The sequence below is a fragment of the Indicator indicator genome, chromosome 10 (genome assembly GCF_027791375.1).
Source record: "Indicator indicator isolate 239-I01 chromosome 10, UM_Iind_1.1, whole genome shotgun sequence".
Lineage (NCBI taxonomy): Eukaryota > Metazoa > Chordata > Aves > Piciformes > Indicatoridae > Indicator > Indicator indicator.
Genome location: NC_072019.1, coordinates 10453627 through 10469432, shown reverse-complemented (window position 1 = coordinate 10469432; position 15806 = coordinate 10453627). Strand labels below are relative to the sequence as shown.

General features: G+C 38.0%; 1 protein-coding gene across 1 annotated transcript in view; it reads left to right on the top strand.

Moving 5' to 3' along the window:
• Positions 1-15806, top strand: part of COL24A1 (collagen type XXIV alpha 1 chain) — a 129125-nt gene that overhangs the window by 30912 nt on the left and 82407 nt on the right. The window contains exons 7-13 of the mRNA XM_054384352.1: positions 607-660; positions 6318-6362; positions 9789-9842; positions 10861-10905; positions 13149-13202; positions 13787-13831; positions 15074-15127. Of these exons, the coding sequence (XP_054240327.1) occupies positions 607-660; positions 6318-6362; positions 9789-9842; positions 10861-10905; positions 13149-13202; positions 13787-13831; positions 15074-15127 (351 nt within the window). The remainder of the gene's footprint in view (positions 1-606; positions 661-6317; positions 6363-9788; positions 9843-10860; positions 10906-13148; positions 13203-13786; positions 13832-15073; positions 15128-15806) is intronic.

Sequence of the window (15806 nt, the reverse complement as noted above, 5' to 3'; positions counted from 1 at the left end):
TTCCAGGATCTGTTCCTTCATTCACTGAGTATTAATTTGGGCACTAAACCTGAAAGAGGGAGTCTCGTCACTGTCAGTCTGGAGCAAGGGGAAAAAAGCAAAAAACAAGCTTCCTTCCTCCTTGTTCTGCAATAACCATTAAAAAATGCATGTTTTTCCATTTCTCTAATATTTGAGGTGGTCTCATTCTCATTCATGTATACCAGCACATAGTTGAAAAGCATAATAAGCAGTAACAATTAAAATATATATAAACTTGAGGTGAAACCACACACTTTTAAGGGTAGGGTTAGCTTAAAAATTGTATACTTTTCATGCTCCCATTTATTGTGAGGTTGTGTAAAAGTCACTGTTGGTAGTTGTGAACTAATTCTGTTCCAGCCATGCTTTGGCCATTATGCAGGAGCAGGCGTGTTGTACCAGGTAGCTGCAGCTGAGGAACTGTTGGCTTTTCAATTTTCCTCTTCTGGAGAAATCTAAAAATCTATGCCTGGTAAAGCAACATTAGCTACTTCTTCACACCAAATGTTTGAGAATGCAGAGAAAATAGAAAGTTCTGTATCATGTTCCAGTGAAACAATGATTCTGGCTTTCTTTGTTGTACAGGGTGATCCAGGTCCCTTGGGCTTTCCAGGCCCACCTGGAATCAAAGGCCAAAAGGTAAGATTCTGTTTTCATTTTCAGGTAACCCTACCTGGCTCAAATAAATGGCCAGCACATTCATGTCTGGCAGTCAAGAAGCAGCAGAAGGGCTTTAGGTCTCCTCTTGGTACTTCGACTGTCTACAGCGTCAGGCTTCAGGGCCACCAGTGCAAAACCTTCCTTTGCAACTAAGTCGCAGCTGCTTAGGTGTTCCTCAAAAGGCATGGTGTGCCTCTGCTCCAGCAGAATAGATACTAGGATGATTGCAGCATAATGCAATGTTTTTTAATATGAGAAATGTCAAGTGCTGCACACTGCGTTTAATAATGGCAATCCTGTGGGTATAGGAAAGTATTAAACAGACAGGTAGGTTTGGGAATGGAACATGAAAGACGTCAAGAGGAAATAAGACAAGCTTAAAATAATCAGCACAGAACATAATGACTATAATTGATGTGCAAAGAGAGGTCATCTGACACTAGGCTACTCTGAATAGTCAGATGGTGGCAAAAAATCAGCAAGAAACCTACACAGAAAGAATATTAATTTAATAGTTGCCTGTAATTGAAACTAAAGACAAATGGCATTACAACAACATTTATATTCAGTGCTATGTTTTAAGATAGCTTCATTCAACATTGTCTTGATTTTAAAGTGTATGACAATTATTTTTCAAAAAGTCTATTCAATCATTTCTAGAATTGACCAAAGCATAGGAAAAACGTATCCAGAAAAGGAAGCTATCACTGAATTAGCACCAGGAGGAGTGTGGACAAACATGTGGTCCACAGTTTTTTGAACTAAGAAAATACATAGCTCTGACAAGAGCTTGCGTCCCCTCTATTGAGAGTTAGCCTACAAGCCTGGACACTGACAGCTTTTGTCACTGCTGATCTTGGGCCACCTTGAGATTCCCCAAGCACTGTGCTTTTTTATTTCCTCAAGTTTATAGTTTTGCTCCAAAAACAAAGAAGTTTTTGATTTAAGGCTTTTTAGATGGGAAATGCTGTCACTTGTTCTGGATTATGAGACTGATATTTAAGGGCAAGGAAATGAAAATCTTACGGCCATCATGCTCTCTTCCTGCCACAAGAATTCACTCCTTATCTAAGGGTTAGAGACTCTGTGGAGAATTGTGCTCACTTAATCACTGGAAATTTTGCTCTGTTTCCACATTGTACACATCATACCAACTAGAATGAGTTTAACATAACTTCTGTCTGATCCAGATTGTAAGAATATAATCTTTTGAACAATGCTATACTGATAAACTGTTAAAAGTATTTCATATAACTGATCTTTTGCTTTTCAATATATGTAAATATGCTTTTAGTTCAGTGTGATCTCAAAAAAATATTTTCAAAGGAATATGAGCAGAAGTAGCTGTGAACTAAACCAGCTACAAGAAAGAACTGCAAAAAAATCAAGTACTTCCATTTCTGTTTTGTGCACCAGTAATCCTGGGTATCTGCTGTAAATAACATATTTCCAATATTCCTTCTCATCCAGGTAAAAAGGAAGATTTAAAAAAATCCTACATATAAATTAATGGTGTTCCACATTCCATTTGATTTTGACAGTGCTTGTGTTAACTGAGTAGTTTCTAAATAAATACAAAGTAAATATAAATAAATATAAGTAAATATAAACTCTGAATTCTCCAAATATTGTTAATGGTGTAATACAAATATTTTTGTTCATGACTATTACTTTTTCATGTTGACTTTTGTCAGTATTTTGCTGAAAGACCTACAAATGTGAGGCTTTTTCCTTTATGGAATTCATCATCCATTTGCCATTAACTGGAGTGATGGTTTTGAAGAGCTGAAGTGGAGGGTGTGCTGCACTGGCTGCAGTCTTTGCCTGGGTGTGGTTGCTCCATGCCAGGATTGCTGTGAATATGGAGGATACTGTACATGACAAGTTCTTTAATCAGAATTTGCCTGGTTCTGAACTTCCTGTGCAGCATTATTTGGTGCTTACACAAAAAAAAAAACCCAAACAAAAAAAACAAACCACCACCAAACATGTGTTGTGGAACATTGAGGCAAGTGTGCATATTATTTTCAGGATTTTTGACAAGATTGACTTTGAGAAGCTATATTCTGTGTGATTTTGGTTCTATTTTTTCTGAATATGTGCGATCATATTGGGATAGTTTCTTGAAAAAAAATTAATTTTGTTCTCTCCAAAACAGCATTTGAAGCCCTCGATGTGGTAGAACACCACTAATAAACTACTGCCTTAGATTGGAACTATAAAATGGTGTATTTCTTTTTATAAAGCTGAGAATCTACAGGGTTTTTAGACAGTAAAACAAACATATGTTAATAATCAGGATTCAGGGAGCAGATGACTGACTATTTTTCGTTGCATGGCATGTGTCAAAGTATGCATCCTTGTGGTTGCATATAAAATATGACATGTTTCTCATGCCTGTAACACACCAGAAAAAGCCAAGTTGTGCTCAGAGAGAGGGCTCCAGATTTATTCTAGAGTAAGAACAGAAAATTGCATGTTTGTGATGTGTTTGGAGGCCTGTTACTTTCAGGTATCTTTTGAAGCACAGAAGCAATGGCAGGAGGTGAGGATTAGTTTGAGGAGCATGCTGATGCCAGAGCAGTTGTACAATCTCATATTTGGAGCTGTATTGACAGGACTGTCTTTAAATCAGCACTCAAAACCTTCCTCATGTTAGTCCAGAGACCTCACAGAGCAGAACCCCCACAAAGGGCCAGCTTCACTGCACAGCCATGCAAGTACTTACCTCTGCTAGTCAGGGTACTGGGGGTAGATTGTCAGCCAAAGGACATCACCCCTAGACATTAACTTGCCTAGGATCATGCCAATACATTAGAATGACAGTAGTGCCTGTGTGGTTGTGGATACTTATTGATGACATTGGAAATGTTTTTTTTTTTTTCCAAAATTGACTGAAATTTGGGGCTAGCTTTGTTCCATATCTAATGTGTATGTAGCAGGAAATGCTGGGAATCTGTATCTATAAAATCCTGATAAAGTTCACATTATAAAGGATAATATGGTAAGACAATTTGAAGGAAAAAAAGTTATTTGCAACCTGAGGAGGGCTCAGTATTTCCTTTTGTCTTGACTTTTGCATCCTTTAAGAGGCAAGGCAGACAGATACATTTCAAAGCAGTAATTGTGGTGATGTCAACATTACGCTACCAAGCATCTACCACTGCTTTTCCTAGAAAATGCGATTTTCCTTGAGCTGGAGGAAACTTCATCTCTGTAAGAGAAATTCCCCTACTGAATTAGATGAAGAAAATGTCCATTTTCTACCTATATGGTTTGGGTTCTTTTTTTAAGTGGTATTTCCATTCCTTAGGATATTCAGTCTAAGAGATATTAGGCGAAATCTTAGATGTGTGTACTGGTTTGAGGCCAGCCAGAACATCTCTTGCCCCAAAAGGGACAAAAGAATGACACACGCAAACGGATTGGAGAGTGATGGAAAGTTTAAGTGGAAAAAAAAAGCGATTGGTGAAAATACAGAAAAACTACAAACTACAAAGCATAGTGGAAAAGAACATCCCAAAGCATACAGAGTCCCCCACACAGTACCCAGAGGCTTCCCAATCCTTCCCTCCTCCCACCTGAGGGCCTACCCAATCCCTCAGGGCTCTTTCTTCCCCCCCCCCCCCCCCCACTGCTAGGCAAGTCTCAGGCTGGCCAGGTCTGAGACTGCCCCCCCCTCCATTCTCCTCCTGGCATTAGGCCTAGTCAGGCCTAAGAGGCCTGAGATACCCCCCCGGCATTACCCGATAAGAGAGGACATCTCCCATGGGAGCAGAGAGGGAAGAAAGAGGAAGAGGATGACTCTGCAGATGGCTTTATAGGGTGCAGGATTTATGGGTAGAAATATGCCGTTTCCTGTGTCCACCCCTAGTGGGTGGGTACCTGGGACACCAGAGGTGTATCTCATGCGGCAGTGGCAGGGGGCACCCAGCCTAAACTGCCACAATGTGCTAGTAAACATCAGCAAACAATGGAGCTATGAAGGGGAAAAAACCACAAACAACAGAAAACATTTGCCAAAGAAGATTTTCAAAACTGGATGCCATGTGGTGACAGTGTAGAGCTGATGCATTAGTATAGCAAATGGGGATACCTTATATTAACTAATATTTTAACTATATTAACTATTTTAACTAATATTTAACTATATTAACTACTTTTATATTCATTAATATTTGTCCAAGCTCCTGGCTACCTGTATTACAGATTTTTATATTTTTGTTTGTTTCCAACAGCAATGCAGACCTCTTTCCTTAGATACAAGATAACATGTACTTTATTTATGCTTAAGCTGCAGGAGAGGCTTGAAGCCAGAATACATTATAGTTTTGTTGGTGTGTGTGACTAGAAAAAATGAAAGGACACACCTGCTGTGTTGTATTTTGAGGAAGTTAGGCCTTTGAGTTTCTCAGTGTGTGCATCTCTTTTGGATCAAGATTCCTCAAGCAAGCCTGTAATAGAAAAATTGCAAAATGTGAAGCCTTAGAGATGTCATTCTCTTTTATTACCTAAATTTATCACCAAGCAAAATCATTCCTCCTTTTAATTTTGTATGTGATAATAAAATTAATATCATGAAGAAATACTCTAGTGGTCATGCAGAAGCTTATCCAAAACTTGGGGATGTCTGTTGTGCTGAAATCAGTTGCAGTATTCCTTATTAGAGTGGATCTCCAGTCTCTACTGACTGATGAATATCATCATGATGTGAGGCAGCCAGATGTTTGACATCAGCCAAGACACTTCTGCTACCCAGTCAATGTCTTTGAGGCCAATTTTATGATAGAATAAGGATTGTTTTAGTCTTTCAAGATGCAGTTTTTGGAACTTGTGTATTCCCAGTACCTCTTGTGAGGGATATGGAGACCAGACACTTGGCTTCAGCATCAATCATGCAACTGTTATACAGCCTTCCTTTTAAGACAGCTTGTCTGGGTATGTTTAGTACAGTGTAAAGATATCCAAGATGAAGGTTCCTGTTTCTAGTGTACTGATGCAGATGGAAGGCTTCAGCTCTACTTTTAATTATTTTTGTTTTCCTTTAAGAGCTAAAATATGCATGAAATGGTCCATGCACAGGGCGTAAAGTTTGACAGCTTCATGATTCCAGCACCACAGGGAAGAGTTTTGAGATGAGGAGCAGGCTATTCTCCCTACCAATATAAATTCCTTAATATAAGGGCTGGAATTCTATATTATGTGTCTCAGAAGGGCTGTCTTTCTTGAGAGTATCCTAGAATAGTGTGGGATAACCCTCTACTTATACCCCTCCTCTCAACTGCCTAGTTCAGAAAGGGCATCTTGACAAGGATTTGGGATGGGGAAATGCACTGTACTGAATCCAGTTTTGCAGTTTCAGCGACAGCTGGTGACAGCGTCCCATGTACTCATTTATTTAAGAGTACAAGTCAGGAATTGTCTTTAAGTATGCTGATACACTAAAATTGTCTAAAATGCCATCAGAATTTCTTAGTTTTTGTCTGACTCAGATCTCATATGAACTGCCAAATGGGAACCACACTAATGGTGCAGGCAAATAAGTTTGGATAAATTTTTGCTTGATAAAAGAAGATTGGAATAGAGAGAAAAAGCTACGTTTTGCTCATTTAACTGTAACATATCTCTATCTGCAGGGTCTTAAGGGTTTTCTGGGACTTCAAGGGCCTCGGGGTGAGCAGGTGAGTACAGAAAGCACAGTATACCATACTCTACAAATGCACAATTGAATATAGAAGAATGCATAATCCAATATAAATGTTTAATACAAGCTATCAGTGTAAATAAATGACTGCTTGAGGAAGTACGTGATAGTCCTTAACCAGGAATTCAGATTATTTAGAGATAGTGTGGTAGAAAATGTTATGAAATTAAATGGAAAAGATCAACCTAATTCTGTGTCCCTTTCGTGGGGACTTGTGGGGACTCCCTTTTGTGTCAGCTGAAGAGGCATCAAACGTTGAACAGAAATTTCAATGACATCCACTTCTTGATGCATCTCTTTAGCATTAATGGAGCTTCTGATGTCAGAGTAGATGGAAATGTGAGTCTCCCTTTGGCTGACACTGGAAAGGGAGTGGTGATGATAACAGATGATAGACACCCAAAGAGAGATGCAAACATGAACATCATGGACTGGTTTCATTGGAAAGGACCTCCAAAGGTCATCTAGTCCAACCCTCTGCAGTGAGTAGGGATGTCCTCCACTAGATCAGATCATCTATGGCTTTAATGAGTTTTATACACAAATCTTAACTGAATGAATAGTGATTTTTATTATAAGCTCACGGGCATTTTTTGGTGATGATTGCAATGTAACAGTGAGAAAGAGACAGTGGGAAGAAAAAGAATTTGCAGGTGAAAAGTAATCAGTTAGTTACCATGGAGAGGAAAGAATAAAGCTTGAACTGAAAAGCAGTTCTGCTTGTATTCATGCAATCAAACATATAAGACAATTCATGGTCAAGAATGTGAAAACTGGTGACCTACAACTGTTTGATGTCTCAGTGTCTTGGTTTGAGCAGACAGAGCTGTATTACCCTCAGAAAGGAGGAAAATAAAAACGCTCCACAGAATTGGAAATTGAAATGGTGATTCTATTCACAAATATATACAAAATACACAAATTCTTATTCAGTTTCTGCCCAGTTCTCCTTCCCGGGCTTACCACGACCTTCTAAAACCTTCCCCTCAGCCAGGCCTCAATGCCCCCCACACCCTCCATGCCTCCCTGCTTCCCCCCACAACCTAGGCCAGAATTGCGTAGCACAAAATTGCTACACAGCCAAGGCCACAGAAAGACCCAAACCCTACCCCGGAATGCCAAACAAGACATAAGGGTCTGTGCTGGGAGCAAGGCGAGGCAGAAAAGGGAAGAACTAACTGTGAACCCCTTTATACAGGGAAGAACAAACTGTGAACCCCCTTTATACAGGGAAGAACTAACTGTGAACCCCCTTTATACAGGGAAGAACTAACTCTGAACCCCCTTTATACAGGGAAGAACTAGCTGTGAACCCCTTTACACAGGGAAGAACAAACTGTGAACCCCCTTTATACAGGGAAGAACAAACTGTGAACCCCCTTTATACAGGGAAGAACAAACTGTGAACCCCCTTTATACAGGGAAGAACTAACTGTGAACCACCCTTACACAGGGAAGAACTAACTCTGAACCCCCTTTATACAGGGAAGAACTAACTGTGAACTGCCTTTATATAGGGAAGATGCAGCATGATGGAAATGAAATAACAAAGCTTACACTTTCCTGTGTCTACCTTCCAGACTGTCTAGTCCCTTAGAGAACTTCTATGTCATAGAATCATAGAATTGTTGGGTTTGGAAGGGACCTCAAGGTCATCTAGTTCCAACCCCCCTGCCATAGGCAGGGACACCTCACACTAGATCAGGTTGCTCAGAGCCACATTCAGCCTGGTCTTAAACACCTCCAGGGATGGGGCTTCTATCACCTCCCTGGGCAACCTGTTCCAGTGTCTCACCACCCTCATGATGAAGAATTTTTTCCTAACATCCAACCTGAATCTGCCCATTTCTGTTTTTGCTTCATCCCCCCCCCCCAGTCCTATCACTACCTGACACCCTAAGAAGTCCCTCACCAGCTTTCTTGTAGCCCCTCTTAAGATACTGGAAGGCCACAATAAGGTCTCCTTGGAGCCTTCTCTTCTCCAGACTGAACAGCCCCAACTCTCTCAATCTGTCTTAAGACATCCCAGTCTTAAACCCATAACATTCAGTGTTCTCATACTACTGCTGTAAATATTTTCCTTCATTATTACCACTTTGAAAATACTCTGATGTAACTTTAAAGAGCATACTTCAGAGGAAGGAGTTTTAATTTCCGTGCAGTTATTACTAATGGTATTTTAGGGCCTGGCTGGTGGAGGTGATGGGTTAGATCAGTTATTGTCATCTGCAGCACATTCCTGTGTTTGTAGTTTTTAGAAGCTTGCACAGTGAGGGCAAACATTCCTCTGAATTTGTGGAACTCGTTGAACAGCTGGTAACAAAGGAGAAGTTTTAAAAGAAAAGTCATAAAAACAATGCTTCAGCTACTTTTAGATGTTAATATACTCATATTTGGGGATACACTTGAACCAATATAGGAGATGGTATTGCATGACAGATCATCTGTCAGAAGATGAATCACTAGCAGTTGGAAGCAGGTGACAGAATCATCTCAGTGGCAGCTCATTTAAACAAAAAGTACTGCAACTCCTTTTTGCACCTGCACTTCTGAGGTCTGTTTCCTAAGGCCATAAATCAGCTATGAACAGCTCAGAAAGGAAGCCCTGATCCATTGCTGTGTGTTATGGCTTTAGTGGTAACACTTGACATATGATAGAGGGTGGAAGGGCCAGGCTAGAGGAGTGTCTGATTTATATACTTGGCTTATTTAAAATAAAATTGAGTGAGGAGCGGTTAGGTAGAGCATCCTGTGTCATGGTGATGGGCCCATGGCATTTGGAAACGTTTTTAGAAAAGTTAATTTTTCTGAAAATAAGCATTGAGGTGTTCAGATGTCAATAAAACAACAGCAATATAACTTTTAGATTGGATTAGGAGGAAGAAGATGGAGAGATCTATGCATTCATGACTAATTCAGTGCTGTATTGACCTGATTCTGAAAGAAACAAACAAAACAAAAAAAAAGGCTTTGTAAGGACACAATGATTATTTTTTTTTTAAATGAAACATTTAACACATTTGTTCAAATGCCACTAGGACCAGTGCCCTTACTTCATTATAAGGACCTGTCCTCAAATACATTTTATAAATAGCATCTATGTTTTTATTATGGAAATAGGAGATGAACTGTTGTATTTCACAAAATATTAGACTGGTCTTATTGTACTATTTTTTAAGGGTATGTAATTGAAATCGGAGTTCTTTATGTATGATGAGTAAATTCTAGAGTGTTGCTTTGTAGTTTGCTCCAAGAGCAATCTTTCCATGAGCTTAAGCTATATCATATGACTAGATGTTAAAAGAAAAATTATAAAACAAATTAACTCCAAAACATGACAGTAAACCTGTGTGTTGTTTCTTGCCTCTAAAAAAAATTTTTCTTCACCCCTTTTTCCACTTAGGGAATTCCAGGAATGGCTGGCAATATTGGGATGGTTGGTTACCCTGGCAGGCAGGTGCAGTAACTATACTAATGTTTTTGCAATTTGGGGGCTTTCTTGTTTGTTCTTTTCAAAAATACTATATCATATTTAGGCTATTGGTAGTTCCAAATTTTTACATACTGGCATTTATTCTTGAAACAAAAGTTTTTCACAGGTAGTGACCCTTAGGCAGTGTTGAGTCTTGTGGCTTTTAACTTGAGTGGATTAAATGAAGTGGTGATGTACCTTTCTGGAAGATGTAAATGACATTACCAAACTACTGAACATCTGAACACTTTATGCTCCTTCACAAACCTTTTGTGGTTCTACATGTTTTATCAAAAGATTATTTTTCTTATTTAATTTTCTATAAATACAAGCACTATATAAATGTTTTGTTTGTTTGTTTGTTTAATTTACTTATAAGCTAAGAGATACCTCAGTCCAGTAATAAAAATAAGACATAAAGTAGAAATATTTGTTATTTTTCCCATAGGAAAGTGTATGAGCCAAATTCAACAACTAACTTTGTGGGTTTGTCTCCTTAAAGAATGAATTTGACCAACACTTCTGTTTTATCTGGTTAAGTTTATAATGATGATATATTTTAAAATTCTATTACAATATTTTATGGAGTAATGAATGATAATATTTTTGTGTTGAACTAAAAATGTCTATAGCATTTGGAATACATCTGCTATTTTGACATGGACTTGAAAGTAACTGGAAATGTGTTCAAACACAAAAGCTTGTGAAAAGCCCTTTGAAATTTTGTCAATGCAATGGCAGAATCACTGAAAAAAAAAATTACTCCCAGATGAAATAGTTTTAATGTAAAGGAATTTTCATTCATTGTCTAAGGTTCATGCATGAACTGATGGGAGACTTTCTGAACGTGATCCCAGGGGACTGCTTAGTGATACCCTCTTTAATCCTAATGGGTTTAAGAATGTATTGCCAGTTTACAGTTGACAAATGATTTTACAGTTCTTTTAAATTGTGTGTATCTGTTCCTTTAAAACAAAGTATAACTCCTGTCTTTTTGTAATAGGGCTTAGCTGGACCAGAAGGTAACCCAGGTCCTAAAGGCGTAAGAGTAAGTAAGCATTTTGAGCCTTTTGGTGTGCTTACCTATTTTTACCCATACAGTATATAAGGAAGGGGATGAGGAATTTCATTCAGCTCTTATAGTTGTATACCTGCTGACCAGGTATCTTTACAGAACCTGCATATGGGAAAACAGTGTTTTCTTAAAAATATCTGTAAGGATTTAAATTTTTTTGTCCGCTTGGTAAGCAGCATAGGGCATTGTTCCCTTCCTCTCAGCTGGAATGCGTGCAGGCAATAGAAGGAAAGCAATACTGAATGTGGGTGTGAGAGAGCTGGGACTGAAGAGGAGTGGACATTTCATGCCTGAAGCATTATTTCCATAATGGAAACTGTCAAGAAGGAAGATGTATCTGGCATTTGTGATCTGTAGCAGTTACAGTAGAAGGGAATCTAACTTGTCACATAAAAGTGGTCATGAGATTTCAAAATTATTCAGTTGTCATATATTTTAGGTTGTAAAGACTCTTAATGCTCTGGTGATTCAAGGTTTAATTTTTTATTATGCTTGGAAGAAAAATAGGTTGGCTTTTTTTCTGAAGGTTTTTGTTTCTTTTGTTGTTTTTAACAGGCACATGTGCGTGCCTGCACCTGCTTGTCTGTGTATGAATGGTTTTTCAGACCAACTCTCACCATCAGGCCGAAGCACAAGTTTTCAGAAACTTGGATGTTCCTAGTTGCACCTAGGATTTGCAGTAGCCTTTTGCTAGGTGTTTTCAGGCCCTTGGCTCATGTACAGGCTGTTTAGCAGTGTTCTGTGTTCTCAAGTATCTATTAAAATAACCTTATTGTGTTGCTAGATTTGCTTTTGTCCTGGGTTGGGTTTTGTTGTGGTAGTGGTTTTGGTTTTGTTTTACTGTAGTTACCAAAACCTTTTCCTGCAGCAGCTTCTTAAACATAGGTTGTTTTTTTGACGTCAGTTTTCATTAGAGTGATGGAGAAAATTAGTTTGTCAGGATCAAGTGCCAACAGATATTGCACCCTCAGGGACTGTATCTTTTACATTTCTTCAGTTTATTTTTGCTTAGATTCTCAAAGCATTTTGTCCTGTTCTCCTATAAGACCAATAAAACATCAATTGATCCCTTTTACTTCCTGAAAAGTAACTCTTTCTCTGTTTACACAAAGCTAATAATGGCCAATGTATGAGTAATTTTAAAGAAAAATACATCTAAGGTCTTGAAGTTAGTCCTGTATATGAATTCTACAAACAGCTTTCAATAAAAGCAATGATGCAGCCCTCTTAAGGTGGAAATGTACTGCAACATGGTGTGAAGTATCTAGAACATTAAGACTAGAACATTCCTGCAATCAAACTATCATAGACTTCTCAGATGTTTTAAGAAATTTTACTAAAAAAGAAATGCCTTTGTTTTCTTTACTCTCATTAGGGCTAGATGACAAGATGAGAACTAACTTTCATAACTATAAAAAACTCCAGCAAAACAAAACAAAACAAAAAAAACCCAAGACCAAACAAAACAAACCCACTCAACAACCAAAGCAAACCAACAACCAAGCCAACACAACCCCCTATCCAACAAAACCCTTACCACAAAACCACAAATCATTACAATCAGAAGACAGGAGAGAGAGATGAAAGCAAAGGATTCTTTTTAGTAATGGTATTTTTGTTCTGATCTCAGTTGGAATCTGGTAGCGCAGAATCCATCCCTACTACTATTTTTGTAAACTGAATTATCATTTCTTGTAAATCAATAGCACATTTCTGTGTCTGCACAACTGATTATGACAGGACCTATTTGTGACTTTCTAGGGGGGGAAGGTGGGAGAGAAATGAATTATGACTGAACTTTAAGAAAAACATTCTGCTTATTACAAGGTAAAATTTCTAGGACTCTTGCATATAGCAGTGATCACAGAGTGTTACTGCAGACAAGAACACATTTTCTGATGTTCTTGATGGAGAAGGTTAACTTTTTTATTCATATTTAATTTATTCTAGTAAAAAAAGGTCTGTGATGCAACTTTGTCTTACTGGAGTGTTTAGTACTTCTTATTAATTCCTTATTTACTCCTCATAATCAAGAATTGGTTTTACTGTTGACCAGAGAGTAAATCCTGCTCACATTTAGATTGATTGAGCTTCACTGGTAATTTCAAATGAGACAGAATTTAATCTCTGGATTTTGAACCCTCAGCTGGCCAATACTGTGGGAAAATCAACATTGGTGGGAGGCAGCATTTTAATCAAGAATTGTGTTTTTTTAGGGTTTCATTGGACCTCCAGGTGTGGCAGGACAACCAGGACCTGAAGGAGAAAGGGTAGGTTTAACAAAATATTGATATTTGGATGGCAATGTGATATATGCTAGAATGGGGGGGGATATACAAGGTATAACCATTAATTTGAGTCTTTGTCTAAAAGAAAACTCATCTGGAGGAAATTTAGTAAGTCATATCTAATTATTCTAATCAATGAAATGCCCTGGTGCTTAAGTTAAATGGAAAGCAGCTGTAAGTTACTATTGAATTTAATCAAGAGCAGCAAGGAGTATGGGTATTTTTTTCTTACTACCAAGGTCCATAATGAGTATTTTTCATCAAAACAATTTTGTTCAGTCAATAATTAGTATTTTTCAGATGTCAGATGAAGTTTGCAATAAAACTAATGAAAAGCTCAGCCTCTGTCACCGTCTTTGAACTTTTTCTTGCTTTTCTTGAGCATAGTTATTCTCATGTGGCCACAGTAAAGCAATATTTGTGTTTCTGCCTCCCTGTTACACAACATCATCTCTCTGACAGTGGTGCTGCTTCTCACACTGTCTTTTCTAACCAAACATAGGTTTAATTTCTTGTTTTTAAGCTTTTGAAAAAAACTTACTTATGATGGACTATTTCCTTCTCAGGGCATCCCAGGCACCCGTGGAAGGAAAGGTCCTAAAGGGAGACAGGTAAAATTCTAAGACTTGTCACAATTTATGTTGCCAAAGTAAATACGCATAATTCACTCTGTAACTTTAACCACCTGAGAAGTGTTAGTTTTGGGTTTTTTCTGTAGATGACTTTCTATTGTTTCCAGTTAGTACTTCCTGTACAGTTATGTACAAGTTATTAGTACATGTTCTGAAGACAGGAAGACAACATGATAAGCCTTGTAGCTGGTTACTGGTATGAGCTACCTGAGGGTTAAAAAGTATCAGAAACACAAACATATTCTGTAAAATTAGAGCTAGCACAAGGTACAGATATGATAGAAGTCTCATAAGGCTCAGAAGTCTGATTTTGGTGTTGGTTTAAGTGCAAATGAGCTGCTTCTAAGATCTGGTATTTCTGGGATATGTTAAATTAAAACTGTCCTCTACTTAACATTTCTACAGCAGAGAATAAACACAAATCTGTGACGTACATATTACCAAGTTTTACATATTTCCTGTGGTGTATCTTCAATGCTAATTGTTTTGTTTTCTGCTGCAACCTTATTATTTCAGTTCTTTGAAGTTATCCAGGAGTTTCCAATTTAAACTTGCTTCTGGTTTGAAACTGGAAGCAGCAATAGAATTCTTCATTTGGGCACTCAGTTGCACTCAGTAGTTAGAACACTTGATGTGGCCAGTCAAATCTCTCTCCTGTTCTGGTAATTGAGTGTCTGAAGTTCAAACTCAGACAACTGAAGGAGACTTTTCCTTGTCTCATTTGGGTTACTGTTGCAGTCCGTAGCTGCACACTAAGGCAAGTGTTCACGTTAAGTACAGTGATGTGCCAAAAAGATGGAAAATTTGATTTCTAATGTGTCACACTGAGACTGCAACTGTTAATATTTGAGTAAGAGTAAGGAGAGAACAAAAGATGGATGTTTTAGTGAGTACTGTAGGTAACAGGGGGAAAAAATATTTGAAGTAAAAATATTAAATAGGAAACTCCAAACAATTCAAGCAATACTTGTTTATTATTGCTCTTAAGGTATACAGTCATATTATTTTGCCCTATGCTTACATTGTATATAGTTGTATCTTTCATGGTCATGATTTTAGGAGACAAAGGCCACTATTCTGTTCACTTGAACTGCACAGCTGAAACTTTCATCTTTCTCCACTTGCCAATGTCCTGATTTCTAATATCTGTACAAATTCAGTGTTCAGACCACCCTTCACGTCTGGGATAATAAAGAACAAGCATTCTGTCTTCTGCTTTAGGGCTTTCCAGGTGACTTTGGAAATAGAGGCCCCCCTGGTCCAGATGGGAATCCTGTAAGTATCAAATTGTGTATTGATTAACATGATAAAATTTGTAACAATATTAAGTCCCCTCCCAAATGAAATGAGACTTTTAACTCAAAATCTGTGCCTTGAAGTCCATAGGAAAATTTTGGACTGTTACATTTTCATGGAAATGACTAGGATAGCATTGTAATAAGAAGTGGTATTTAAAAAAAAGAGAGAGAGATTGAGAGTAAAGAACCAGAAAGCTGCTGGGAGAAGCATTTCCATTGCTGTATGTGCTCTTTACCTTGAGAATCAGATGTCTTACTGTTCTCACTGCATTACTTATGAATGTTTTGTCTTCAAAAATTCTTGCATTGGATATGAATTTGCTTTGTTTATTTAAACCATTATTCTAAGATCACCTTAAGAAAATGGGATTCTGCATATATGCCAAGATCCTTGCTTTTTTATGCTTATGCATTTGGTAGTCAATGTTATCCTTTGAACTGTTACTGAATACAATTACTATTGTATTGAGTATGTCATTTAGTGCATTATAGTTAGTATAATAGCTTTGTTCTTGGCAGTGTGTGTTTTTGTGCTATGGTGCTATATGGTCACTGGTTGACCTCAAAGGAGCTTTGCTGTCCTGCTGTACTTGTAGGGAAACTCTGTCTGCAAACTCCAAAGTCAGGTTTCCTTTAACATGAGAAACCAGTGAAAA